The 26,715-nt window shown below is 43.9% G+C and overlaps 1 protein-coding gene and 1 pseudogene across 2 annotated transcripts; one reads left to right on the forward strand and one right to left on the reverse strand.

The window, feature by feature from the left end:
* The first annotated feature begins 8,158 nt into the window (after positions 1–8,158).
* LOC106634043 (proline-rich protein 13-like) lies at positions 8,159–8,613 on the forward strand (annotated as a pseudogene).
* A 7,006-nt stretch (positions 8,614–15,619) lies between these two features.
* Positions 15,620–25,677, reverse strand: C17H18orf32 (chromosome 17 C18orf32 homolog). Of its 2 annotated transcripts, none has more exons than XM_003827207.6 (3): positions 25,533–25,677; positions 21,929–22,116; positions 15,620–20,712 (listed from the first exon to the last, which is right to left on the reverse strand). In XM_003827207.6, the coding sequence occupies exons 2-3, from the start codon at positions 22,091–22,093 to the stop codon at positions 20,647–20,649; spliced, it is 231 nt and encodes a 76-aa protein (XP_003827255.1). In that variant the 5' UTR covers positions 22,094–22,116; positions 25,533–25,677; the 3' UTR covers positions 15,620–20,646. The 2 variants fall into 2 exon arrangements, with proteins under 2 accessions (XP_003827255.1, XP_003827254.1); XM_003827206.6 differs by having other exon boundaries at positions 25,369–25,677.
* Between the last annotated feature and the right edge of the window lie 1,038 nt (positions 25,678–26,715).

Consider the following 26,715-nt stretch of genomic DNA (forward strand, 5'->3'; position numbering starts at 1 on the left):
TTCGCAAAATGACCCTATGGAACAGATAGCACCGTTATTCCCATTATATAGTCAATATGTGCCAGTGTACTCTGTAAAGTACTATACAAATATTAGATATTCTTTTCTAGCATAGACTGCCAGTACATTCACTGAGCTTGCAGAATTATGACAGGAAAACATATTAAAACCCAAAGTAGACTGGGCCCTGTGGCTCATGCCTGTAATCCCAATACTTTGGGAGGCTAAGGTGGGAGGATCACTTGAGCCCAGGAGTTCGGAAGGACCAGCCTGAGCAACATAGCGATACACTGTCTCAACAAAAAATACAAAAATTAGCTGGGAGTGGTTGGCACACCCTCGGTCCCGGCTACTCGGGAGGCTGACGTGGGAAAATCGCTTGAGCCCGGGAGGTTGAGGCTTCAGTGAGCCATAATCTCACCATTGCACTCTACCCTGGGCAACAGAACGAGACACTGTCTCAAAAAAAAAAAAAAAAAAACCCAAACTACCTAACTAAAAAGCCATAGACACTACTATGCAGTCATTGTAAAGAATGCTACGGATGCATATTTATTTGAAAACATTTTCATGATACACTGAGTGGAAACATATATAGAATCAAACTTTCATAAGTGAATTATATTAGGTTGGTGCAAAACTAATTGTGGTTTTGCCACTTAATATAATATTTATATTAATATATTAAATGATATATTAATATAACATATGTAATATAATGTTTACTATAATATTTATAATACCTATGTATATGTGCTGTTGGAAAAAAGACAAATAATATTAACAATATTGCAACTTTGGGTAATGAGATCCTGTGTGGTTAAAATTAGTTTTTCCCTATGTTTTCTAATTTTTCTGCAAGGAATATGAAGTACATGTACAATTTTATTTTAAAATTACAGCAAAAAGAGACTCAGGGCTGGGCGTGGTGACTCATGCCTGTGATCCCAACACTTTGGGAGGCCGAAGCAGGCAGATCACCTGAGGTCAGCAGTTTGAGACCAGCCTGCCCATCATGGCGAAACCCCGTCTCTACGAAAAATACAAAAATTAGCCAGGTGTGGTGGCATGCGCCTGTAGCCCCAACTACTCAGGAGGCTGATGCAAGAGAATCACTTGAACCCAGACAGTGGAGGTTGCCACGAGCCGAGATCATACCCCTGCACTCCAGCCTGGGTGACAGAGCCAGACTCTGTCTCAAAAAAATAAAAAATAAAAAAAGAGACTCAGGCATGAAAACCTAACTCAAAATATTTTTTAATATTGCCTGGCACACAGTCTACTTTCCCCAGACTGACTCAGCAACAGTTGTGAGCATCTCCTCAGAACTGGCTTTATAGACCCAAGAAGCAAAATATTTTATTTTAAGGGGATCCTATTAGTGAAATTTTACATCGTCTCCCTTTGGTCATTTTTGGATGACTTGAAATAAACAGTCTTGCCTGTGTTCCTAGGCAAATGTTACAATGTTGCTAGGCAAATGTCATAAATCGGAAGATAAGATTAGGAATATTTTTTACTACGTAGGAAGCGTTGAGTTAGAGTAGCAGTCCTTATGCACCTTTTTTGTACATGTAATGTGCAAATTATTATCCTTGGACACCAACTTTCAAAACTGCCTGCAGAAGTATGATGGCCGGGTGTGGTGGCTCACGCCTGTAATCCCAGCACTTTGGGAGGCCGTGGTGGGCGGATCACCTGAGTTCCGGAGTTCAAGATCAGCCTGGCCAACATGGTGAAACCCCGTCTCTACTAAAAATACAAAAAAAAAAAAAAAAATTAGCCAGGTGTGGTGGTGCAGGCCTGCAGTCCCAGCTACTCAGGAGGCTGAGGCAGGAGAATTGCTTGAACCTGGGAGGCAGAGGGTGCAGTGAGCCAAGATCGCCCCACTGCACTCCAGCCTGGGTGACAGAGTGAGACTGCATCTCAAAAAAAAAAAAAAAAAAAGTATTATGATAACTTTGGCTGACTTGACAACTTCAGTGTCTAGTTAGTGCAGGAACAGCAATAGAAAATGTACGAAATCCTTCCACTAAATCCAATAGGATATCCTGGACTGCATCCTGGAATTGAAAAAGGCAATAGTGGAAAGCCTGATGAAACCTAAATGAAGTTTAGAGTTTAGTTAACAGTATTGTACCAATGCTGATTACCTAGTTTTGACAAAATGATGCTGTGGTTATATAAAATGTTAACGTTAAGGAAAGCTGGGTGATGGATATACGGTAACTCTCTACACCTTGCAGCTGTTTTTATTACTAAATATTACATTATTCCACGTGGTGGACAGAATACTATTTTTTTTTTTGAGACGGAGTTTCACTCTTGTTGCCAAGGCTGGAGTGCAATGGCACAATCTCAGCTCACTGCAATCTCCGCCTTCCAGGTTCAAGCAATTCTCCTGCCTCAGCCTCCTGAGTAGCTGGGAATAAAGGCGCGGGCCACCACGCTAATTAAAAATTAGCCCAGCTAATTTTTATATTTTTAGTAGAGACGGAGTTTCACCATGTTGGCCAGGCTGATCTTGAACTCCTGACCTCAGGTGATCCACCTGCCTCAGCCTCCCAAATTGCTAGGATTACAGGTTACATTAAAAACAGGAGGAAAAGAAGAATGGAGATGTAAAGTGGAGCCAAATATCCTTCAAGCCCTGGTAGGCCTCTGAGGTTTCTATAACTACAAGTTTGCAAGGTCTGGACTGCAAACAGACTTCATGTGTCTTTAGAGCTGGAGGGGGACTGACTTTCTTTGTAGAAGCTAAAGGGCCAGAAAGGACCCATACGTAACAGAAGGACCCTCTGCAAGCAGGACCAAGACAGTCCCCAGATTATTGTCTTGAGGCTGTTCCAAGAACAGCAGTCAGGCTTCCACTTCCCCAAGAAAGAAGAGCAGACTTTGGAGTCAGACAGATCTGGGTTGAATTCTGGTTCCACAATTTCTGAGCTAAACGATTTGGGGAAAGCTACTTAACATCTCTGAGCCTCAGTTTTCTCCTCATGAAGGTGCCGTGAGAACGAAATTAAGTAATGCATGTAGCGTGTCATTTTCAATGTTAGTTCATCTGCATAATCCAGATGGTGGACAGCTCGCATGTCTTAGTTGCCAGCACCTGGCCACTCCTCCAAGGAGGGATGAAGGTCAAACAGAACCTGTCCTGGGAAGGGCAGTCAGAATGGTGAGAGATCTGGAAATTACGTCCCATGTGGAAGGGCTGAAGGAACTGAGTATGAAGAACTAGACTAAGAGGAGACTTGTGATAAGTAGAACCATCCTCAGGGGGGCATGATTAGACTTATTTTCTGTTATGCCAATGAGCCAAATTAAGACCAAGTTTTCGAAGTTACAGAATGCAGATTTCAGCTCCATATAAGAACTTTCTGAAAACAATATCAGCAGCAATAATTGTCAATTCACATTACAGGTTGTTTTCTGTGAGCAAGGCACTGTTATCTTATTTAAGTCTCCAAACAACCCTATGAGAAAGGGTGCAGTAGAAAGTTATTTAATGACTCAGGAAACACTTCACCATAGGTGGTTCAGTGAAATTAAGCTTACTAGTAGTGAAATGGTCTATGTGGAAGAGAAATGAGATCCCAATCACTGCATGTGTTCAAGCAGAGGCTGGCTGAACAGGTAGTAAAATATAGTTACAACAGCGTAGGGAATGTTAGTGATTTGAGTTCTAGGGACATGAGAGGATTCCGACAGAGATGCACAGCCAGTGAGCTGCACAAATGACTGAGCAAGCTCCTGAACCGGCGTCCTCTAAGGCCTCCTGTGGTGCTATGGTAATGAATTCCTTGCAAGGCCAGCTGTTAGCAGCAAGACTCAGAAAGTGCTGCAGAGAGTTTGAATGCTCCAAAAGCAGTGACTCCAGCGTTCCTGGGTATTGCCTGCCTGATAAGGTAAGAGGCTACACAGTTCGTTCTCCAGTCCCTCCTGCATGCAGGAGAGCTTAGATGCACTCTACAGAGCCCCCATTCATTCTTCCTTTTCCTGAGCTCTTAGCCTAGCCTGGGGAAAGAGGTTGAGACAGCCTGATCACTATGGGTCCTGGTGGCCTTCTGGCCATCAGAAAAGATGTCAGAGGAGCAGTTCTGATGGCAGAACTTAGGGAGGGGGCACAGTGCAGCTGTCACTGTCTCCTTCCTGTCTGGGACAAATTAGGAAAAGTCACAAACTAATAATAGTTAACATGGGGGCTAGGTGCAGTGGCTCATGCCTGCAATTCCAATAGTTTTGGAGGCTGAGAAGGGAGGAACACTTGAGGTCAGGAGTTCCAGCTCAGCCTAAGCAACATAGTGAGACCCCCATCTCTACCAAAAAAATAGCTGGGCATAATGGTGCACACCTGTACTCCTAGCTACTTGGGAGTCTGGAGCAGGAGGATTGCTTGAGCCCAAGAGATCACAGCTGCAGTGAGCCATGATCATGCCACTGCACTCCAATCTGGGCAACTGAGCGAGACCCTGTCTCTAAAAAAAAAAACCAAACCAGGGCTAGGCGCGGTGGCTCACGCCCGTAATCCCAGCACTTTGGGAGACTGAGGCAGGCAGATCACAAGGTCAAGAGACCGAGACCATCCTGGCCAACATGGTGAAACCCCGTCTCTACTAAAAATACAAAAATTAGCTGGGCGTGGTGGCGTGCACCTGTAGTCCCAGCTACTCAGGAGGCTGAGGCAGGAGAATCGCTTGGACCCGGGAAACAGAGATTGCTGTGAGCTGAGATAGTGCCATTGCACTCCAGATTGGACAACAAGAGTGAAACTCTGTCTCAAAAAAAAAAAAAGAGGTGAGGTCTTTGGGGAGGTGATTGAGTGGAGTGAGGGCTCCTCCCTCCTCACAAGTAGGATCACTAGCCTTATAAGAGGGCTCGAGACCAGCCTGACCAACATGGTGAAACCCCATCTCTACTAAATACAAAAAATTAGCCAGGCATGGTGATGCATACCCGTAATCCCAGCTACTTAGGAGGCTGAGGCAGGAGAATCACTTGAACCTGGGAGGTGGAGGTTGCAGTGAGCTGAGACTGCACCATTACACTCCAGCCTGGGCAACCAGAGTGAAAACTCCATCTAAAAAAAAAAAAAAAAAAAAAAGCAGGGGGCTGAGAGAACTACCTAGGCCTTTTTTCCCCTCTGCCCTTCCTCCATCTGAGGACATAGCAAGAAGGCTCTCACCAGACACCAAATATGCTGGTGCCTTGATCTTGGACTTCCCAGCTTCCATAACTGTGTGAAATAAATTTCTGCTTTTTTTTTTTTTTTTTTGAGGCGGAGTTTTTTGGCCAGGCTGGTCTGGAACTCCTGACCTCGTGAACCGCCTGCCTCGGCATCCCAAAATGCTGGGATTACAGGCATGAGCCACTGTGCCCGGCCAATTTTTGCTCTTTGTAAATTACCCAGTCTGTGGTATTTTGTTATAGCAGCTCAAAAGGACTAAGACAAGGTACTTATTTATTGTCCCCCATTGTACAGCCGCAACAAGTTAAATACAGTTCCCAACATTGCAAAGCTAGCCAGTGGAGGCTCACACACCAGCAGTCTAGCTGCACAGCCCACATTGTCACTCACTGGAAAAGGCTGTCCCAGAGCTCCTTTTGCCAACACTGCCAGTGTTGGAAGACTCACACTTGGCTTCCTCAGAGTTAGCTTGTGTTTCCAGCTAACATGGACTGTAATATCTGACTGTAATACCTGGGTATATTGGTTTACTAGGGTGCCATACCAAAGTACCACAAACAGCGGACATTTATTGTCTCATAGGCCTGGAGGCCAAAAGTCCAAAATCAAGGCATTGTCAGAGTTGGTTCCTTCTGAGGGCTGCGAGGAAGAAACTGTTTCATGCTCTCCCCTACTTTCTGCTGGTCTACTGACAATTGTTGGCATTCCTTGGCTTGTAGAAGGAACACCCTTATATCCACCTTCATCTTCACATGTTCCTGTGTGTGTGTGTGTGTGTGTGTGTGTGTGTGTGTTTACATAGAAATTTCCTCTTTATATAAGGACGCCAGTCATATTGGGTTAGGGCCCACCCTGGTGACTTCATTATAACCTAATTCTATCTACAATGTACCTATTTCCAAATAAAGCCTGTTAAATAAAATTTATAGGTGGCCATTGGCTTGGACTGAGCTCCTGCACTAGGCCCAACCAAAATGGAGTCATTCATGCTAAGGTTCCATGTCACCAAATCGAAACTAATTTGTTTATCTGACCATCTGAGAAATGAAGAGAGTGAGGGATAATAGCCAAATCCCCAAAGAAGCCAGTTTTAGCCGGCATGATAAGGAAGTCCCTTCTGCTTCAGCCTTAACAAGAAAGTAACTCTGAAACAACTAATCCACTTTTTGTTTTCTGTTTCCGCTTTCCTTAGCCTTTTTCTCTCCATTGGACCAAACTCCTCTGCTCAGCTCTTGGGAACACCCGTTTTATTTTATAGGATGAGGTGTTGCTTGATTCTAGAATTGTAAATAAAAGCAGTTAAGATATTTAAATTTGTTGTAATTTTGTTTTGTTTTGTTTTTTTCTCGCTCTGTTGCCCAAGCTGGAGTGCAGTGGTGCGATCTGGGCTTACTGCAACCTCCACCTCCCAGGTTCAATCAGTTCTCATGCCTCAGCCTCCCGAGTAGCTGGGATTACAGGCATGAGCTACCACACCCAATCCTAATTTTGTCTTTTGAAAGATCAAATTCTGAGGTACTGGGGGTTAGGACTTGAACAAATGAATTTTGGAGGGACACAATTCAACCCATAACATGAGGTGCAAACACTACTCTAGGCAAGATTTGAAGAAATAGAACTGACCTCGGTGGCCAAGAACAGATTTATTGGTGTCTTTGAACCCAAATAGGTAAACATTATTTCCATTTACACTAGGTCATATCTTATAGTCTCCCAGAAGCCAGTGGCACGAGCCTGGAAGATTTACAACTCAGGCCAGGCATGTTGGCTCACACCTATAATCCCAGCACTTTGGGAGGCCAGGGTGGGGGGATCACTTGAGCCCAGGAGTTCAAGACCAGCCTGGGCAATACAGCAAGATTCCGTCTCTAAAAACAAACAAACAAATAAAAACACAATACTTGTGACCTACTCTGCACTGCCCATGGTTTTGCAGAGGATGGGGGTCGGGATGTCTAGAGGAAAGAGTATTGAACGGCAATGACTCAAACTTCCAAGCCCCCTTCTAGGTCACCAGGTGACTTAGCTGTTTGAAAAGATCACTGAAATTGCCCTTTCAAGAGCTACTAAAGTGTCAGGGGAAGAGATTCGAGTAATTTGTTGATTTAGCATTATGGTAATTTCTCATTGTACTGTGTTTTTTTCTGTTTAGTTCCAAAACGTTTAGCAACTGTACCCTCCAAGGCACCGTGGGAGGTGGCAAGATAAAGACAGCACTGTCTACAAGGAGCTCACCATCCTGTGAAAGACACAGCAGGTAGCCAGCTACCTGTAGGGCAAGGTCACCCAGATAAGAAGTGTTGTACAGAGCTTGCAGAAACAAGGGCAAGAGAAGGGGAGGAAGGGAAGGCTTCCTAGAGGTGTGGTACTTCAATGGGGCCAGCTCATCACAGGTTATTTTGCCTCCTACAGGTGGCAATGAACCCCCAATAACACATAGCCCTCTTCTGTTAAAGACCACCAGAATACACAACTTCTTAAAAAAGAAAAGCTAAATGAGAGATTCACCAAGGATAGAGGCTTTTCCTTTCACATAATCATCAGAATGGAGCAGGGGAGGGAAAGGAAGACCTTTTACTTTTTGCAATATACAGATATTTCTGAATTATCATTTTTTGAGAGAACATTTAGTGTTCATTCCATAAATATTTAAGTATCGATTCTGAACCAGGCACTGCTATAGGTGCTGGGGATTCAGCCTGTACTATTATTATAATAAAAATTATAATAGAAACACTGAGAATAGATGACAAATGATTAGGCTTTGAAACAGATTGCTTGAGTGTGCATGACTGTCATTGATATTGATTTATTTTCCTTCAGATTGTTTAAAGTCTATCTTGAACGTCAACAATTTAAAAAAAGGCACCATTAAAAAATATCCAAATGAGGGGTCAGGAAGGATTTTTATACTATCTGTATTTTAAAAAATCTTCTACAGAGAACACATCAAGCCCAGGCGGTGGTGGAAAGGTGATGGGGTTGAAGGACACACCTAAACATGTGGAATCCCAATGCCAGGCAGCCAGGGCCAAATCCATATCCCCCCAACATCGGGTACCCTGGAGGTTCCAATCCTGCCCACCCACCACCTGTCAATCTACCCTTTCTCCCAGGCCCCTTTCCTCCTCCCTCAGGAGCTCCCCAGGGCAATGCAGCTTTCCCCCCAGGTGGACCCCCTCATCCTGTGCCACAGCCAGGGTGTCCAACCTTTGGGTCCCTACCCTCTTCCATACCCACCGCCTGCCCCTGGAATGCCTCCTGTGAATCCCTTGGCCCCTGGCTTGGTTGGACCAGGAGTGATAGTGGACAAGAAGATGTAGAAGAAAATGAAGAAAGCTCATAAAAAGATGCACAAGCACCACAAGCATGGCAAGCATTCCTCCTCCTCCTCTTCCTCCTCCTCTTCCAGCAGTGACCCTGACTGAATACAGGCCCTGGACCCTTCCCTCAAGTCTCACCAGTTCTGCTCTCCCATCAAGCATCGGATGCCATGTTGTACTGGGGGAAAGTAGCCTTTGCGCTCCCCCCACCACCACCCCCCAAGCCTCACCCTGCTGTTGAGCCCTGAGTGTCGAGAGAAAATGGGAAGAGGATTGCCATGGCATGGCCATCTTCTTGCTGCTTGGATAGATCACATAGCTAATGAGTTTAGCAGAGGAGCCAATTTTTGAAGATGATGAACTAAATGTTGAAGACAAGTTAAAATAAATCTTCTACAGTATGAATATATTAATGTATTACTTGCGGAATAAAATTAAAATTTAGGAAAGATGTGTTGGTAAGTTAAGTTTTAGAGAGCTGATTATGCTGCTGTTGTTTCTTTTTTTAATTGCGAAACATACCATAAATGAAAAGACATATATAACAGATGCACAATTTAAATTTTTTAAAAAAATTTCAGTAGTTTTGGGGGTTCAGACGGTTTAGGGATACATGGATAAGTTCTTTAGTGGTGATTTCTGGGATTTTAGTGCACCCATCACCTGAATGTACACTGTGCCCAATATATAGTTTTTTATTCCTCACCCCCTCCTAACCTTCCCCACCAAGTCCCCAAAGTCCATTATATCATTCTTATGCCTTTACATCCTCCTAGCTTAGCTCCCACTTAAAAGTGAGAACGTACAATATTTGTTTTTCCATTCCTGAGTTACTTCACTTAGAAAAACAGCCTCCACCTCCATCCACGTTGCTGCAAAAGACATTATTTCATTCCTTTTTATGGCTGAGTAGTATTCCATGGTGTATATATACCAAGTTTTCTTTATGTACTCATTGGTTGATGGGCACGTAAGTTGGTTCCATATCTTTGCAATTGTGAATTGTGCTGCTATAAACGTGGGTGTGCATGTCAGACACACAGTTTAAAGGACAATACCCTCTAACATTCTGAGGCTAAAAACAATTACCCAACTAAGAAATAAAATAGGAACAATATCCTAGAAGCCCCCTCTGTGCTGATCCTGGGATCTTCTCTCTCTCCCCAGAGATAACCACCATCTTGACTTCTCTAATAACTCTCTAGATTTTTAGAAATTACTTTGCTACCTTTCTATGTATCTCTAAATAATGTATTATTTAGCTTTGTCTGTTTTTGAACTATATAAAAACAGAATCATTCAGTATGTATTATTCTATGACTTCCTTTTTTCCTCTCAAAATTCTTTTTGAGATTCACCCATGTGGATGCATGCATGCATCTAATAATTCAGTTTTTAAATTAATTTATGTTTTATTCACTTGCTTTGGTAAGCTGATGAATATTAAGGGTATATCTAACATTTGTATGTATTTATTTGTGTAAGCACCACTGACATCAAGATAGAGAACATTTTTAGCACCCTAGAAAGCTCGCTTGTTCTTCTTTCCAATTACTATCCCACAGAAGTAACCACCATTCATACCTAAGCAACAGACATTAGTTTTGAGTTCTTTCATTTTTCACTGCTGCATAGTATTCCAGTATATGCATATTTTATACATACATACATATATATATATATGTATATATATATTTTTTCTAAGCCAGAGTCTTGCTCTGTCACTCAGGCTGGAGTGCAGTGGCACAATCATGGCTCACTGTAGCCTTGAACTCCTGGGCTCAAGTGATCTCCCACCTCAGCCTTCTGAGTAGCTAGGACTCCAGGCACATACCACCATTCCTGGCTATATTTTGTAAATTTGGTCATAAAGTGATTGCTGATTGGCTCTTGGATCTCTGGATGAGGTTAGCTAAGCAAGCTTACCTCCATTATTTGATTAACCTAAAATGACATGAGTCTACAGTTTACACAATGGTATTTTTTGAAACTCACTTAAAACATCATAACAGAGATTTATTACACCAGTTTATTTAATCCTTCCTACTTTAGAAGGACTTTTTTGGGGATGTTGTTTTTTTGGGGCTAACACAAACAGTGCTTCCAAGAATATTCTTCCACCTGTCTCCAGGTATACAGGTACACTATTTTCACTGGGATCCACACTCTAGGAAGGAATGGCTGGATCACAGTGTGTTTTTGTTTTTGTTTTTGAGACGGAGTCTCACTCTGTCATCCAGGCTGGAGTGCAATGGCACTGTCTCAGCTCACTGCAACCTCTGCCTCCCTGGTTCAAGCGATTCTCCTGCCTCAACCTCCTGAGTAGCTGGGATTACAGGCACCTGCCACCACATCTGGCTAATTTTTGTATTTTTTGTATTTTCAGTAGAGATGGGGTTTCAACATGTGGGCCAGGCTGGTCTCGAACTCCTGACCTCAATTGATTCACCCACTGAGCCTCCCAAAGTGCTGGAATTACAGGCATAAGCCACTGCGCCCAGCTGTGCATGTTTAACTTTACCAGATAATGCTGACAAAGCAGTTGTACCAATTTGCACTCCCACCAGCAGTACACGAGAACTGCCTCTGCTCTTCATCCTCCCAACCTTTGATATTTAATCTTAACCATTCTGGTGGTTTCTCATTAGGGTTCTAATTTGCATTTTTCTGATGAAACCTGTGTCTTCATATTTATGCACCTGTCTTCTTTCCTCTCCTATGTGAAATACACTATTTATTTAACTGTCTTCCTCATGCCCCCTCCATCTGAAATGATTTCTAGTCATCCAATTTAGGGTCAGAAAAGACTATGCTGAGTGGCTCTCTAAATGACAAGAAAATAAAATCTCCAGAGTTTAAAATCAATAAAGCCTAGGGGCATTAATAGATGGGAACTATGAGATTCCAATCCTCAGCGGGTTCCCAAGTAATTGAAGGACTGGAACAGTTTGTCAGCAAAGGGGCCAAGTTTGGTGGGCAGACTTCTAAGATAGGCCCCTAGATTCCTGGACCTTGAAGTACAGGCACTTTCTCCCAAACACCAATCAAATACTCATCTAGGCTGGGCGCAGTGGCTTATGCCTGTAATCCCAGCGCTTTGGAAGGCTGAAGCAGGTGGATCACCTGAGTTCGGGAGTTCGAGACCAGCCTGGCAAACATGGTGAAACCCCGTCTTTGCAAAAAATACAAAAATTAGCAGGGCTTGGGGGGGCACGCCTGTAGTCCCAGCTACTCGGGAGGCTTAGGCAAGAGAATCTCTTGAACCGGGAGGCAGCGGTTGCAGTGAGCCGAGATCTTGCAACTGCACTCCAGCCTCAGTGACAGAGCAAGACTCTGTCTCAAATACATAATTAAATAAAATAAAAAATAAAAATACAAAAATTAGTCAGGCATGGTGGCACGTGCCTGTAGTCCCAGCTACTTGGGAGGCTGAGGCAGGAGAATCACTTGAACCTGGGAGGCGGAAGTTGCAGTGAACTGAGATTGTGCCACTGCACTCAAGCCTGGGCGATAGGCTGGACAGACTCCGTCTCAAACAAACAAACAAACAAAAAATGAAGAAGAAGAAGAAGGAGGAGGAAGAGGAAAAAGAAGAGGAAGCAGCAGAAGCAGAAGGAAAATACTCACCTGGTTGCTGCTGTGAAGCGATTTTGCAGATACCGTATAATTAAGGTCCCAAATTAGTTGACCTTGGGAGGTTATCCAGTCATGCCTGATTTAATCACACTGCCCTTTAAAAGCAGAGAATTTTCTAGCTGATCCCAGAAGATTAGAAGGCAGAAAAACATGCTCCAGATGAGTTGGAAGAAAGGGAACATCGATGTGGGGAGCTGACCTTGGGGGACACGTGCTAAGGAACTGCGAGCAGCTTCTGGGAGCTAAGAGCAGGGCCTGGCTGACTAGGAGGAAAACAGGACTACAAGGAAATGAATTCTGCTGACAACCAGTGAGCTTGGAGGACCCCTGAGCCCAGATGAGAACTGCGGACCTGGCCTGCGTCCTGATTTTAGCCTGGTGAAACCCTGAGCAGAGAATCCAACTAGACCATACCAGGACATCTGACCCCTAAAACTGGGAGGTAATAGATTTGGGTTGCTTTAAGCCCCTACATTTGTGGCAATTTGTTATGCAGCTATAGAAAACCAATGTACCAAGGAATTCCGGAACTACACCTGCTGAATTATCAAGTCAGGAATAAGACCCTTGTGTAAAGTATAGACCTAGGGGTATCTTTGACATTGCTGTCAATGTGTATGGTGCCTTCTGAAATTGGGCAGCGCACGCTTAGCCCCACTGTACACAGCACCCTTGCAGGAAACTTGGCTCATGCCCTGTTACAGCATCTGGGCTACCGCTTTTAACCTTTTTAGCCCTTAGTAAAAATGACAGGATTGGTCTGAACGTACTCTAAGGTCCAGACCAGCTCAATGTTTGAGCATTTGGTATATTTTGTGAATTGTCTACCACATGCCGGCCCTTCACAGTTCATCTATAGTTGTTACTTTCTCAATTTCACCCTCTCCCTTCACTTGAAAAATCTGAAATTTCTTTACATCCTCAATTTAAACTTACCGATATTCAACTCTCTGCCCAAATGCCTTCTGCTCTTTTTCTTCAAACCTTCCATGCTGTCAGTTCATAAGAACAAGTTTGCCCATTGTCTTCTGTTTTCTGTTATTAGAACTGAGTATCTGAAACTGGGTAGTTTATAAATCAAATTTATTTCTTAGAATTACGGAGGCTAAGAAGTCCCAGGTAGAGGGGCTGCATCTGGTGAGAGCCCTCTTGCTGGTAAGCACTCTGCAGAGTCCCAAGGCGGTGCAGGACATCACATGGCCAAGTGTGCTAGCTCGAATTTTTTCCTATTTTGTCACCCAGGCTGGACTAGAGTGCCACGATCACAGGTCACGGTAGCCTCAAACTTCTAGGCTCAAGCGATCCTCCCACTTCAGTCTCCTGAGTAGCTGGGTTTACAGGAGGGTCCCACTACACCTAGATTATTTATTTATTTATTTATTTATTTATTTATTTATTTATTTATTTTTTGAGACGGAGTTTCGCTCTTATTGCCCAGACTGGAGTGCAATGGCATGATCTCGGCTCACTGCAACCTCCGCCTCCCTGGTTCAAGCAATTCTCCTGCCTCAGCCTCTCTAGCAGGTGGGATTATAGGCATGCATCACCATGCCCGGCTAGTTTTGTATTTTTAGCAGAGACAGGTTTTTCCATGTTGGTCAGGCTGGTCTTGAACTCCCGACCTCAGGTGATCCGCCTGCCTTGGCCTCCCAAAGTGCTGGGATTACAGGCGTGAGCCACCGTGCCTGGAGATAATTTATTCTTAATTTTTTGTAGAGACACTGTTTTTTTTTTTTTTTTTAATGAGAAGGAGTCTTACTCTGTCGCCAGGCTGGAATGCAGTCACGTAATCTCGGCTCACTGCAACCTCCAGCTCCCCAGTTCAAGCAATTCTTCTGCCTCAGCCTCCTGAGTAGCTGGGACTATAGGCACATGCCACCCTACCCAGCTAATTTTTTTGTATTTTTAGTAGAGATGGGGTTTCACTGTGTTGGCCAGGATGGTCTCGATTTCCTGACCTTGTGATCCATCCGCCTCAGCCTCCCAAAGTGCTAGGATTACAGGCATGAGCCACTGCGCCCTGCTGAGACAGGGTCTTTTAATTTTTATTTATTTTATTATTCTGAGACAGGGTTTCCTTCTATTGCCCAGGCTGAAGTGCAGTGGCGTAATCATAGCTCACTGCAGCCTCAAATTCCCAGGTTCCAGTGATCCCCTTGCCTCAGCCTTCCAAGTAGCTGGGACCACAGGCATGCACCATTATGCCAGGCTAATTGTTTCATTTTTATGTTTTGTAGAGATGAGGGTCTCACTATGTTGCCCAGGCTGGTTTCAAACTCCTGGCCTCAAGCAATCCTCCTTCCTTGGCCTCCCAAAGGGCTTTAATTATAGGCATGAACCACGGTGCCCAGCCTTTTCCTCTTTTTTCTTTTTTTGAGACGGTGTCTCACTCTGTCACCTAGGCTGGAGTGCAGTGGTGCAATCTAGGTTCACTGCAACCTCTGCCTCCCGGGTTCAAGCAATTCTCCTGCCTCAGCCTCCCGAGTAGCTGGGAGTACAGGTGCATACCACCACACCTAATTTTTTTTTTTGTATTTTAGTAGAGACGGGGTTTCACCGTGCTGCCCAGGCTGGTCTTGAACTCCTGAGCTCAGACAATCCGCCTGCCTCGGCCTCCCAAAGTGCTGAGATTACAGGCATGAGCCACCGTGCCCGGCACCTTTTCCTCCTCTTATAAAAGCTTCCAGTTCCACTCCTATGATAACCCGTTAAATCTATTAACCCACTAATCCATTAATCCATGAGTGAATTAATCCATTCATGAGGGCAGGGCCCTCATGACCCAATTACCTTTTAAAGGCCCTACCTCTCACTACTGCCACATTGGGGATTAAATTTCAACATGAGTTTTGGAGCGGACATTCAAACCAAAGAACCCATAGTCTTTGCTTCTTTATTAAGGAGCTGTCGCCATGTCAATAAATTTAGCTTTGAGGTTAGAACAAGCAAGTAGCTCCCTGTGGAGGAAACCATAAGAAAACTTCCATTTCCTCTTTGATTACGACTGAACTAGACTTAAGATCAGTCTCAGGGCCAGGCGCAGTGGTTCATGCCTGTAGTCCCAGCTACTCGGAAGGCTGAGACAAGAGGATCACTTCAGCCCAGGAGTTTGAGCCTGCAGTGAGCTATGATCACGCCACTGCACTACAGCCTGGGCAACAGAGTGAGACTCTGTCTCTAAAAAATAATAACAAATGAAAAGATCAGCAGTTGGAGTTTCTTTTTAATCCAGCCATTCTGTCAACATGTCAGTTCTGAATGGTCACTTTAAGGAAGTGCTGAGTCACCTATGTTTCCTAAGAAGGCAGCCTAGTAATGGAAAAAAAAAAAAAAAAAGTGATGAAACCCAAGTTTTAGCCTCAAGTAATTACCTGAGAAAATGAGTCTAACTCATAACATGAGACGGGAAATGCAGTTAAAATTCATAAAGCAAAAATAAGTTGTTGAAAAGTAGGTAAATTAAAAAGTCAAGATACAAGGTTAGCAAAATTAACTTTATTATTTATTTGAAACAGGGTCTTGCTCTGTTGTCCTGGCTGGAGTACAGTGGTGTGATCTTGGCTCACTGCAACTTCCGCCTCCTGGACTTAAGCGATCCTCTCACCTCAGCCTCCAGAAACTTTAAAACAAGTTCACACATACTGATTAATCTAAACTCACCCTCTCCATTTCTGCCTAATTATTCCCAATAAGGTATTACTAACAATTAAGATATTAGTAGCTGTGGCAGCCGGGCCCAGTGCTTATGCCTGTGATCCCAGCACTTTGGGAGGCCAAGGCAGGCAGATCACTGGAGGTTGGGAGTTTGAGACCAGCCTGACCAACGTGGTGAAACCCCGTCTCTACTAAAGTACAAAATTAGCCGGGTGTGGTAGCACGCACCTGTAATCCCAGCTACTTGGGAGGCTGAGGCAGAATCGCTTGAACCTGGGAGGAGGAGGTTGTGGTGAGCAGAGATTGCACCATTGTACTGCAGCCTGGGCAACAAGGGCGAAACTCCATCTTCCAAAAAAAAAATATATATATATATACACACACACTATATATATATACACACTATATATATACACTATATATATATACACACTATATATATATATACACAATATATATATGTAGCTGTGATGGCTCCTTAGACAGCATGAAAGTATGACCTTGAAATCTTAGACTTGTCATTTACATATTTAAACTCCATTATTCTTTTTTTCTTTTTTTTAAGACAGGGTCTTGCTCTGTTGTCCAAGCTAGAGTGCAGTGGCTTGATCACAGCTCACTGTAGCCTTTGACCTCCTAGGTTCAAGCAATCCTCCCACCTCAGCCTCCAGAGTAGCTGGGACCACAGGTGCACATCACCATATGCCTAGCTAAATTTTTTAATTTTTGGTGGAGGCGAGGTCTCCCTATGTTGCCCAGGCTGGGATCCTGTTTTTCTTTTTCTTTTCTTTTGAGACAGTCTTGCTCTGTCACCTAGGCTGGAGTGCAGTGGTACGATTTCAGCTCACTGCAACCTCTGCCTCCTGGTTTCAAACGATTCTCATGCCTCAGCCTCTGGAGTAGCTGGGATTACAGGTGTGTACCACTATGCCAGACTAATTTTTGTATTTTTAGTAGAGACAGGGTTTCACCATGTTGGCCAGGCTGGTCTTGAACTCCCGGCCTCAAGTGATCCTCCCACCTCGGCCTCCCAAAGTGCTGGGATTATAGGCTTGAGTCACCGCCTCCGGTGGATCCTGTTTTCTTGACTGTATTTCAGGTTTATGCAGACCAGGTAGGTTCGTGTGTGTGAAACACCCATGAACAGTGCAGGTACAATGTGTTTAACAAAGGGTAGCTGTTACTAAAAAGGCAGCCCTGACCTTTACACAGACAGATGTTGATATTTTAGGGCAAAGAAACATTTGTGTGGTATCAAACAGTGGCTACCAACTCCAGCCCATGGATAACTGATAAAAGCTTTTAACAATTAGCCTCCAAAATAAGAAAAATATGAACAAAATAGTGAATTTTTCATAAAATTAACACTTTTCATACGCTTATTCAAACTGATGGCTATTTTTGTCCACTATTCCCATGTTCTTTTTCACTCTTCTGGTGTCAAACTGTCTTTTACGAAATACTGGTAATAAATTGTAGCTTTTTGATATACTCCTGCTTGGAAAAATCAAAAGTTGGCAATTGCATACTAGCCACCCCTATCCTGCTTTTAAAATGTTGCTAGTATGAAAACAACAACTGGGAACCAGTGTTCTAGAGAGGGAGATTTGTTAGAAATGAGAAAGGCCTTAGGAGACTCGCAGCTCTCTGGAAAACAGGCTTAAATAAATTGGAATCATCCTGGGGACACTTTCCAAAATTATCCATACTCAACCTCCTAAAAGTATTGAATTAGAAAACTGCTGTGCTACAGAAAAAAATGAGGGATAAACCAAGAAGGAAGAGGATAGGAAATCCAGAAACAAGACGTCCAATACAGGAGGGTGGCAACAGAAAGTCCCGAGGACTGCAGTGTGCACCAGGTCTAGGCAACAACTAGGCAGGAGAGGTGTATGAGGAGAAGGTAAACTGGTCACTCCAGGAAGACACCACCTGTATATTAAAAGGGACGCAATCACAGTGCATTAACCTGTGCAGTGAGCAATAGTATTCTCCCAGGCAGTGTCCCAGCAAGCCAGATAGCACTCTTGAGAGGAAGCAGTAGCCCAGAGCCAGTAACAGAAATACCACCACCCCTGGGCCCAAAAGGGCAGGGTGAAGGACAGGTTAGGAAAAATAAAAGAAGTCAGGTGGAGTTGGCTGCCTGGAGTGTTCCTTGAGGCACAGTGACTTCTGGCTGAGGAACAGTTGGCCTGAGGTGAACTTGCAGAGAGAGGGCCAAGGGAATAAACACTCTGCCTTCATTCTCCTCCCTCCAGCCATCTCCTGCTATGGATCGCTATTGGCCAAACCCAGCAGAACCCAGAGACATGGGAAGTCTGTTGATGTCTATACAGCTTCCTTGGGCTGAAAGCAGGATGAGGAGAGCAGAGACTTGGGAGGGGCAAATGAAAGACACCTGGCACACTCATGCTATGAACACTGATGATGTAAGCAAAATTTACAAAAGCACTTGGGAGGATGTGTGGGAGGAGCAGAGGCAGTGTAAGATAGCGGCATCTCAACCATTATGGGAAACAATGTCTGAAGTTGATGGCTCAAAATATAACAGTATAGCCAGGCAGTGGCTCATGCCTGTAATCCAGGCACTTTGGGAGGCTGAGGCAAGAGGATCACTTTGAGGCCAGGAGTTTGAGACTCGCTTGGGCAACAGAGCAAGACCCCGTCTCTACAAAAAATTAGCCAGGCGTGGTGGCACACACCTGTAGTCCTAGCAATTCAGGAGGCTGAGGTGGGAGGATCACTTGAGCCCAGGAGTTGGAGGCTGTAGTGAGCTATGATCATGCTGCTGCACTCCAGCACCTGGGTGACAGTGAGACCCTGTCTCAAAAAATAAAATGTTTATATTTTTATATTTTTATAATTTATTTATAAATATGGAGATAAATTTAAAAAGCCCACAGCTCAGTAGGTAAAACCTTTGAGGAGCAAAGAAGTAGGGACAATTAGAAACGTTGCAATATTACTTAATTTTTAAAAGATGATGTGTGGGCCAGGTGCAGTAGTAGCTCATGCCTGTAATCCCAGCACTTTGGGAAGCCAAAGTGGAGGATTGCTTGAGCCCAGGAGATCGAGATCAGCCCAGGCAACATGACGAAACCCTGTCTCAATAAAAAAAATTACAAAAAACATTAGCTGGGCATGGTGGTGTGCACCTGTAGTCCCAGCTACTTGAGAGGCTAAGATGAGAGGATCACTTCAGGACTGCAGGTCGAGGCCATAGAGAGCCGTGATCATGCTGCTGCACTCCAGCTTGAGTGACAGAGTGAGACCCTGTCTCAAAAACATAAATAAAAATGATGTGCATATTTAAGAACAAATTAATTTTCAAAAAGTTGCTAGAAGGTTACACACAAAATCAACTGGGGCGGACTCTGGATGCACTGCCTATGAATTAGCCTTGCTCCACAAGGAGCAGCACTGTTCAGGAAAAGACTATTGTCTAACAAAAACAAACCATACAACAACAACAACAAAAACAATTGGTTACCTCTGTGGAGCTGGAATAAGGGAATGAGAGTTGAGAAAAAACATTCGCTTTTCATTTAGGATCCTCTTGCATTGTTGTACTGTAAATATCTGTTATTTTTATAATAGTATTTATACCTTAAAAAAGTTTATTTGCTAATGAGAATTTATCTTATCCCTCAGGTGGCTTTGGACAGAAAAGCTGAGACCTGCTGATTTATATGATTTATATCAAATAAAGCCCAAGGTAAATCAGTGACTTGACCAGCCACAGAACTTAATAGAGCCTGAGTTAGGACCCAGACTTCGCTAGGGACCCAAGGGCAGGAGTTCCTTTTAATCTTTCCCAGCTTCAGAGTGAATACAAAAAATATATAAGGATGCATCTCATCATCTTTGAATACTTATAGGTCCCTACACTGAATTTTCAAAGCCCAAGATAAAAATCACATAGCGGCCCAGGTCCAGACCCAGGCCCAGCCAGCCATATGAGTGAGCCCAGAACAGCAAAGAACTGCCCAGTCGAGTCACTGCTGCTGAAAACCACTAAATTTTGGAGTGTCTTGTTACGCAACAATAGTAATTGTTGTCCCGCCACTACACAGATGCCATCACAACATCCAAATTCTGCCTTCTGACGTGGTGAAAAATTTCCCTTTTGAATATTTCAATAGACTTTAAAAGAAAATGAACTACCAGTTAAACTGAATGTTTAATACATCTGTAGGAACAGAAGAAATGCAGTAAGGATTAAAATTTTATAATTAGACATTAATGTAACAGACGTTTCATTTTTCAAAGAAGTTTCCCCCTTTTCCCTATCTTTTTTTAATCTTCCTTAGAGCAATAAATAGTAATTACTATATTTGTGGACAAGCTGCTCCACTGTGTTGGACAGGAATTATTAAATCTTTCTGTTTCACATCATTATTACCTCCCAAAATTCTACCTTCATTTCCCTGCACAGTTTCGCTGGACTGTTTCACAATAAAATTATACTCCACTCAAATTAGAAGAGCCCAAAGAAATTAGAGCAAACAGCAAATTCATATGAATTAGAGAACCAAAGATTTTAAAGTGCTGATTTAGTAACATAATGTCTACTGGCACAAACCTTCTATTTAATCATATTATTCAAACAGCAATAACAGAAATGAAAGCTACATTAACGAAAAAGGAACTTAGGAATGAGGTCATTAAATATAACTAACTACATTTTAAATACAGATATCATATATTTCCTGATTAGTATCAGGTAAATATCTAGACTCCTATCCTGAATTTCGGTCTCAGATAAAAAGGTCAGAGACAATTACAAGGAAGATGCTTCATATTATCAGGTCCATTTTTTAAATGATGAGGTCCTTTAGGAAAATTTCTTTAGTCTTTCTTTTTATCACAGATTTCTGTTGGTCCTTTTGTTGGTAATCCATTCATGTCTGCACCCTAAAATGAAAAAACATTTTAGAAATTATCATAACAAGCCGGGTGCGGTGGCTTATGCCTGTAATCCCAGCACTTTGGGAGGCTGAGGCAGGCAGATCACGAGGTCAGGAGATCGAGACCATCCTGGCTGACATGGTGAAACCCCGTCTCTACTAAAAATACAAAAATTAGCTGGGTGTGGTAGCATGTGCCTATAATCCCAGCTACTCAGGAGGCTGAGGCAGGAGAATCGTTTGAACCTCGGAGACGGAAGTTGTGGTGAGCCAAGATTATGCCACTGCACTCTAGCCTGGTGACAGAGCGAGACTTCATCTCAAAAACAAAAACAAAACAAAAGAAATTATTACAACAAAAAGATATTAAGAGACATTCTGTCTCTCTCTTTTTTTTTTTTTTTTGAGATGGAGTTTTGTTCTTGTCACCCAGGCTGGAGTGCAATGATGCGATCTCAGCTCACTGAAACCCCTGCCACCCAGGCTGGAGTGCAATGATGCGATCTCGGCTCACTGAAACCCCTGCCACCCAGGTTCAAGCGATTCTCCCACCTCAGCCTCCTGAGTAGCTGAGATTACAGGCGACCACCACCGCACCTCACTAATTTTGGTATTTTTAGTAGAAACAGGATTTCACCATGTTGGTCAGGCTGGTCTCAAACTCCTGACCTCAGGTGATCAACCCATCTTGACCTCCCCAAGTGCTGGGATTACAGGCGTGAGCTACCCGCGCCCGGCTCAAGAAACATTCCCTTTAAAAACGGACAAGCTCCAGAGTGAAAACATTTTGCTTCCAGAAATGGGCCCAATGGCTAAATCAGTGCAGCTGAGTACAAAGTTGAATCTAAAAAAGCACCAATTCTAAAGACAACAGAGTTGTCCACTCATTTTAAAAAAAATTGTTTTTTTTTAAATCTCTGATCCTTCTAATTAAATCTCTTATCAAAGTCATCAATCAGTGAAACTGGTTTGTATCAGGATAATCTCTCCTCATCCATTAGCTATTTACCATTGCACTTACCAGTCAGAAAATACTGGTTATCATTTTGGCCAAAGGACAAATGCATTAATCAGAGGCCTACTTTAAAACTTTAATTTAAGCCAAATGTTACACAAACTATTGAAGCTTCTGGTTCTAAAACTTGTCCTTCCAAAATCTAAGTGTTTCACCCAAGTACCACCCCCTTTCACTGCTCTTATTCAAGGCATGTGAATGTTCTTACCTTACAGTCCACTTTGCCTTTGTTTGTATCATTGGATTCTTGTATTGCTTTCTTAGGCCATATACGACTAACGAAGGGGGAAACCAGAGGGTATATGTATGGCTCCAGGAATTTTTTGTAGATCCAGAGCAGAACTGGAATGACGATACAAGGAATGCACACCATTTTCCCAAGCTTGAGCTCCTCAACTGTTGATATATATGAAGAAAAAAATTAGTTCATCACAGATTAGTAACTGAAAGAATTTACCAAGATTAAGATATCTGAAAGGGGATAGATGTGGTGGCTCACACCTGTAATCCCAGCACTTTGGGAGGCAAGAGGATAGCTTGAGCCCAGGAGTTTGAAACCAACTTGCACAAAAAAGTGAGACCTTGTCTCTACAAGATCAGAAAATTAGCTGGGCATGGTGGCATACTCCTGTGGTCCCAGCTACATAAGTGGCTGGGACAGAAGGATCACTAGAGCCCAGGAGGTTGAGGCTGCAGTGAGCCGTGTTCATGCCACTGCTCTCCAGCCTGGATGACACAGAGACACTTTGTCTCAAAAAAAAAAAAAAAATATATATATATACACACACACACACACACATACATGAAAGGACTATTTCTACAGTGTAGGAAAAACTTAAAACATACTATTATATTTGCTAAAAAAAGAGACTTTATTAAATAAAAAGCTGCTATCTACAAGGTAAAGAAATAGGCCAGGTGCAGTGGCTCATGGCTGTAATCCCAGCACTTTGGGAGGCCGAGGCAGGTGGATCATGAGGTCACGAGTTCGAGACCAGCCTGGCCAACATGGTGAAACCCTGTCTCTACTAAAAATACAAAAATCAGCGGGGTGTTGTGGCGTGCGCCTGTAATCCCAGCTACTCGGAAGGCTGAGGCAGAACTGCTTGAACCCAGGAGGCAGAGGCTGCAGTGAGCCAAGATCCCACCGCTGCACTCCAGCCTAGGTGACAGAGCAAGACTCCATCTCAAAATAAAGAAATAATAGGTGGTAGACATGAATAATAATGAGGTGCCTGCTTCCAAACTTCCAATCACTGCTCCTTAATCATGTATTTGATTATAAAGGAAAAACAACATTTGGTAGGTGCTAGACAGTTTACATATAACAACTCATTTAATCCTCAATCAGTGAGGTTGGGTACCCTTGCTACTATGTCTATTTAGAGTTTAAAAAATGAGCCGGGTGTGGTGGCTCACACCTGTAATCCCAGCACTTTGGGAGGCCGAGGCGGGCAGATCACCTGAGGTCAGGAGTTCGAGACCAGCCTAACCAACATGGTGAAACCCTGTCTCTACTAAAAACACAAAATTAGCCAGGCATGGTGGTGCATGCCTGTAATCCCAGCTACTCGGGAGGCTGAGGCGGAAGAATTGCTTGAACCCGGGAGGCAGAGGTTGAGGTGAGCCAAGATCGTGCCACTGCATTCCAGCCTGGGTGACAGAGCAAAACTCCGTCTCAAAAAAAAGATTTCTTATTTTCAAAATACTGCAAATTAAGTAGCATCTGCTGGCAACTGAGTCAGCACCATCACTATGCTTAGACATTTTAAAATTATTCACAATACAGGTAAACAGTGGCATACAGAATCAAATCTGAATGTCTTTGAAATGAATTACAAGAGCTATAAACAAAAATGTAAACTGAGGCTGGGCGCGGTGGCTCACGCCTGTAATCTAAGCACCTTGGGAGGCCGAGGGGGTGGATCATCTTAGGTAAGGAGTTTGAAACCAGCCTGGCCAACATGGCAAAACCCATCTCTACTAAAAACACAAAAATTAGCTGGGCGTGGTGGTGGGCACCTGTAATCCCAGCTACTGGGGAGGCTGAGGCAGGAGAATTGCTTGAACCTGGGAGGCGGAAGTCACAGCGAGCTGAGATTGCGCCATTGCACTCCAGCCTGCGTGACAAGAGCAAAACTCCGTGTCAGAAAAAAATAAAAATAAAAATAAAATAAAACAAAATCAATTCCCGGGGCAATAGTGATTTTTTTTTTTTTTTGAGACAGGGTCTTGCTCTGTTGCTCAGGCTAAAGTGCAGTGGCTTAAACATACCACCTGTGTTCAGAGTTCACTGCAGCCTTGACTTCCCAGACTCAAGCTATCCCCCTTCCTCAGCCTCCTGAGTAGGTAGGACCACAGGCCTGTGCCACGATGCCCGACAGATTTTTTAATTCTTAGTAGAGATGAGGTCTCACTGTGTTGCCCATGCTGATCTTGAAGTCCTGAGCTCAAATGATCCTCCCGCCTAGGCCTCCCAAAGTGCTGGGATTACTGGAACCTGGCCTAATTTTTTTTTTTTTTTTTTAAATAATTAGCAAGGTGTGATGGCACGCGCCTGTAGTCCCAGGTATTTGGGGAGCTGAGGAAGGAGAGAACCGCTTGCGCCCAGGAAAGCCGAAACTGCCGTGAGCTATGATGGCCCACTGGACTCCAGCCTGGGCCACAGAGGCAGACCCTGTCTCAAGATTTAAAAAAAAAAAAAAAAAAAAAAAAAATCCGAAAGTGGTAACCTGTCCAAAGTTCTCACAGAGGTAACTGGTAACTAGAGCTTCTAAGACCATTATTTCCAGTTCTGGTTTTCCTCAGTGCTCTTGCCTTTTCCTCTTCCAAAAACACAATGGTCATGTTTTTACCAAACTTTTACCAGACTTTCCAAACCAACGAAACCCCTTCAAAACAACTGGCAATGCTACCAATACTAGTTTAGTGACTGACAGGCCCTCCATCATAAAGATTCATTTTTACTTCTGCAATTGTGTTTTAAGTAAGTTCGCACACAGTACGATGTACATAAACTCTCGAGAACAAATACTAATAATCACTTACGCCACAATTATGGCTTTTAAGAGACTTTTTAGCTCTCTTCGGAATGAAGCCTATTTGTATCTTATCTTTTAATCTTCATAATAATACTTCGGTAAGATATTTTACTTCACACATGTGGAAACTGGGTCAGAAAAGTCTAGAAGGTGGCTACGAGATATTATTATTTTAATTATTCGCTCCAAGCCAACAAAGCGAGCAAAACGGATTAAAGCTGTTGCAGAGGAATCTTCTTTCACTCGACTTAAGTCCAGACAACAGAGTAGACAGTTAAAAGTCTGAGGCTCCATCCGAAAAAGGGAAGGCATAACAGGGAAAGTCACCTTCCTCCAAGTCATCCAGTTGAGCATGTCATCTTAGTGGAGACAGAGGGAGTGGGGACAGGTTGAGTCAATGACAATGAAAAGAGACGAGAACAGAGGCCTAACGGTGAAGGTCATAGAAGGGATGTGAAACCGATACTTGGCCACGGAAAAGAACAAAATCAATATAAAGTATCGGAGAGGCAAATGCAAGCACCGAGGGCGCCGGTGGTGGACAAAGAATACAGACAGAGGGGAGGGGAGGGCGGGGCGGAGGAGCGCGCTTGGGGAAGGAAGGTACCCTGAGAGCGAAGGCAGGCACCGCGGAGGCCGGCGGGCCGCGACCGCCGAGGAGGGAGGAGGCAGGAGGCCGCGCACCGGCTAGGACTCTGCGAGCGCGGCCCGGGCTGGGCCTGCGGAGCAGCTACAAAGCCCAACCCAGGCCGCTAGCCCGGGCACACTCACCCGCGACCGCGGAAACGCAGCTGACAATGTCCGCACTTCCGGAGGGAGGGACGATCCGCAGCCGAGCCAATGGGCGCCTTCAACGGGGACGACAAAGGCGCGCTTACGTCAGCCCGGGGTCGCACAGCACGCAGCAGCGTTTCCCAGGGGCGCGGCGAGGCTTCCGGCTCTGCGGCCTGCAGGTAGCGCGCAAGTCCTGCGCGTCCCAGGTGCCCAACTCAAAGCTCCGCTGCGGAAAGAAAGCCTGACCTGACTACACCCAGACCCAGAACGCAGGATTAAAATTCAGAACGGTCTCGGTAAAGGATGCCTGTGCAAACGGCGCGGCACCCACACGGAAGGTGGCAGCTAGGCCGTTGAGGCAACTGTGGATAAGCTATTAGTTTTGCTGGTTTCTTAAATTCAAGGGCAGAGCAAACTAACATTAAGGCCAACTTTACAAACGTCAGTTGCTTAAAAGAAGCAGTTACATCACTTTATAAACGAAAAGTACTGACACTCGCTAGGATGTCAGTACGTGTTGGTGAAGTTGTGTGAAAACTGGGACCCTCATAAACCGCTGGTGGAAATGTAGCGTGCAGCCTTTTTGGAAATATTTGGAAGTTCCTCAGATGTTTACTCAGGTAACCTTATGATCTAGCAATTCCACTCTAGTATATACTCAAGAAATGAAAACACAATCTGCACACAAACGTTCACAGTAGCATCGTTCCTAATAGCAAAAACAAAACCTTTATCAATTGACGAAATGATACATGTTGAGCATCAACCTAAAAAGCTTCAAAACCTGAGCCTGAGTGCTGTTATCATACTCAAAGGCAATGCTCAATGGAGCCATTTCCAACTGGGGATGATCAACTGGTATATTCACATACTGGATTATTCTGCAAAGAAAACCACTGCAAATTCCTTTTGGGATAATGAAACTTTTTGAGACAGGGTCTTGTTCTATCTTGCCCACGTTGGGGTGCAGTAGTGCCCACTGCAGCCTCCCACCTCAGCCCAATTAGCTGGGACTACATGGAAGTGACACCACACTTACTTTTTTTTAAGAGACAGGGTTCTGACATGTTGCCCCGGCTGGGCTTGAACTCCTGGGCTCAAGCAGTCAGCCTCCACCTCCCAAAGTACTGGGGACTATAGAAATGAGCCACTGTGCCCAGCCATGAAAATGGTTTTTAAT

Source organism: Pan paniscus, chromosome 17 (assembly GCF_029289425.2).
Source record: "Pan paniscus chromosome 17, NHGRI_mPanPan1-v2.0_pri, whole genome shotgun sequence".
NCBI classification, from domain to species: domain Eukaryota; kingdom Metazoa; phylum Chordata; class Mammalia; order Primates; family Hominidae; genus Pan; species Pan paniscus.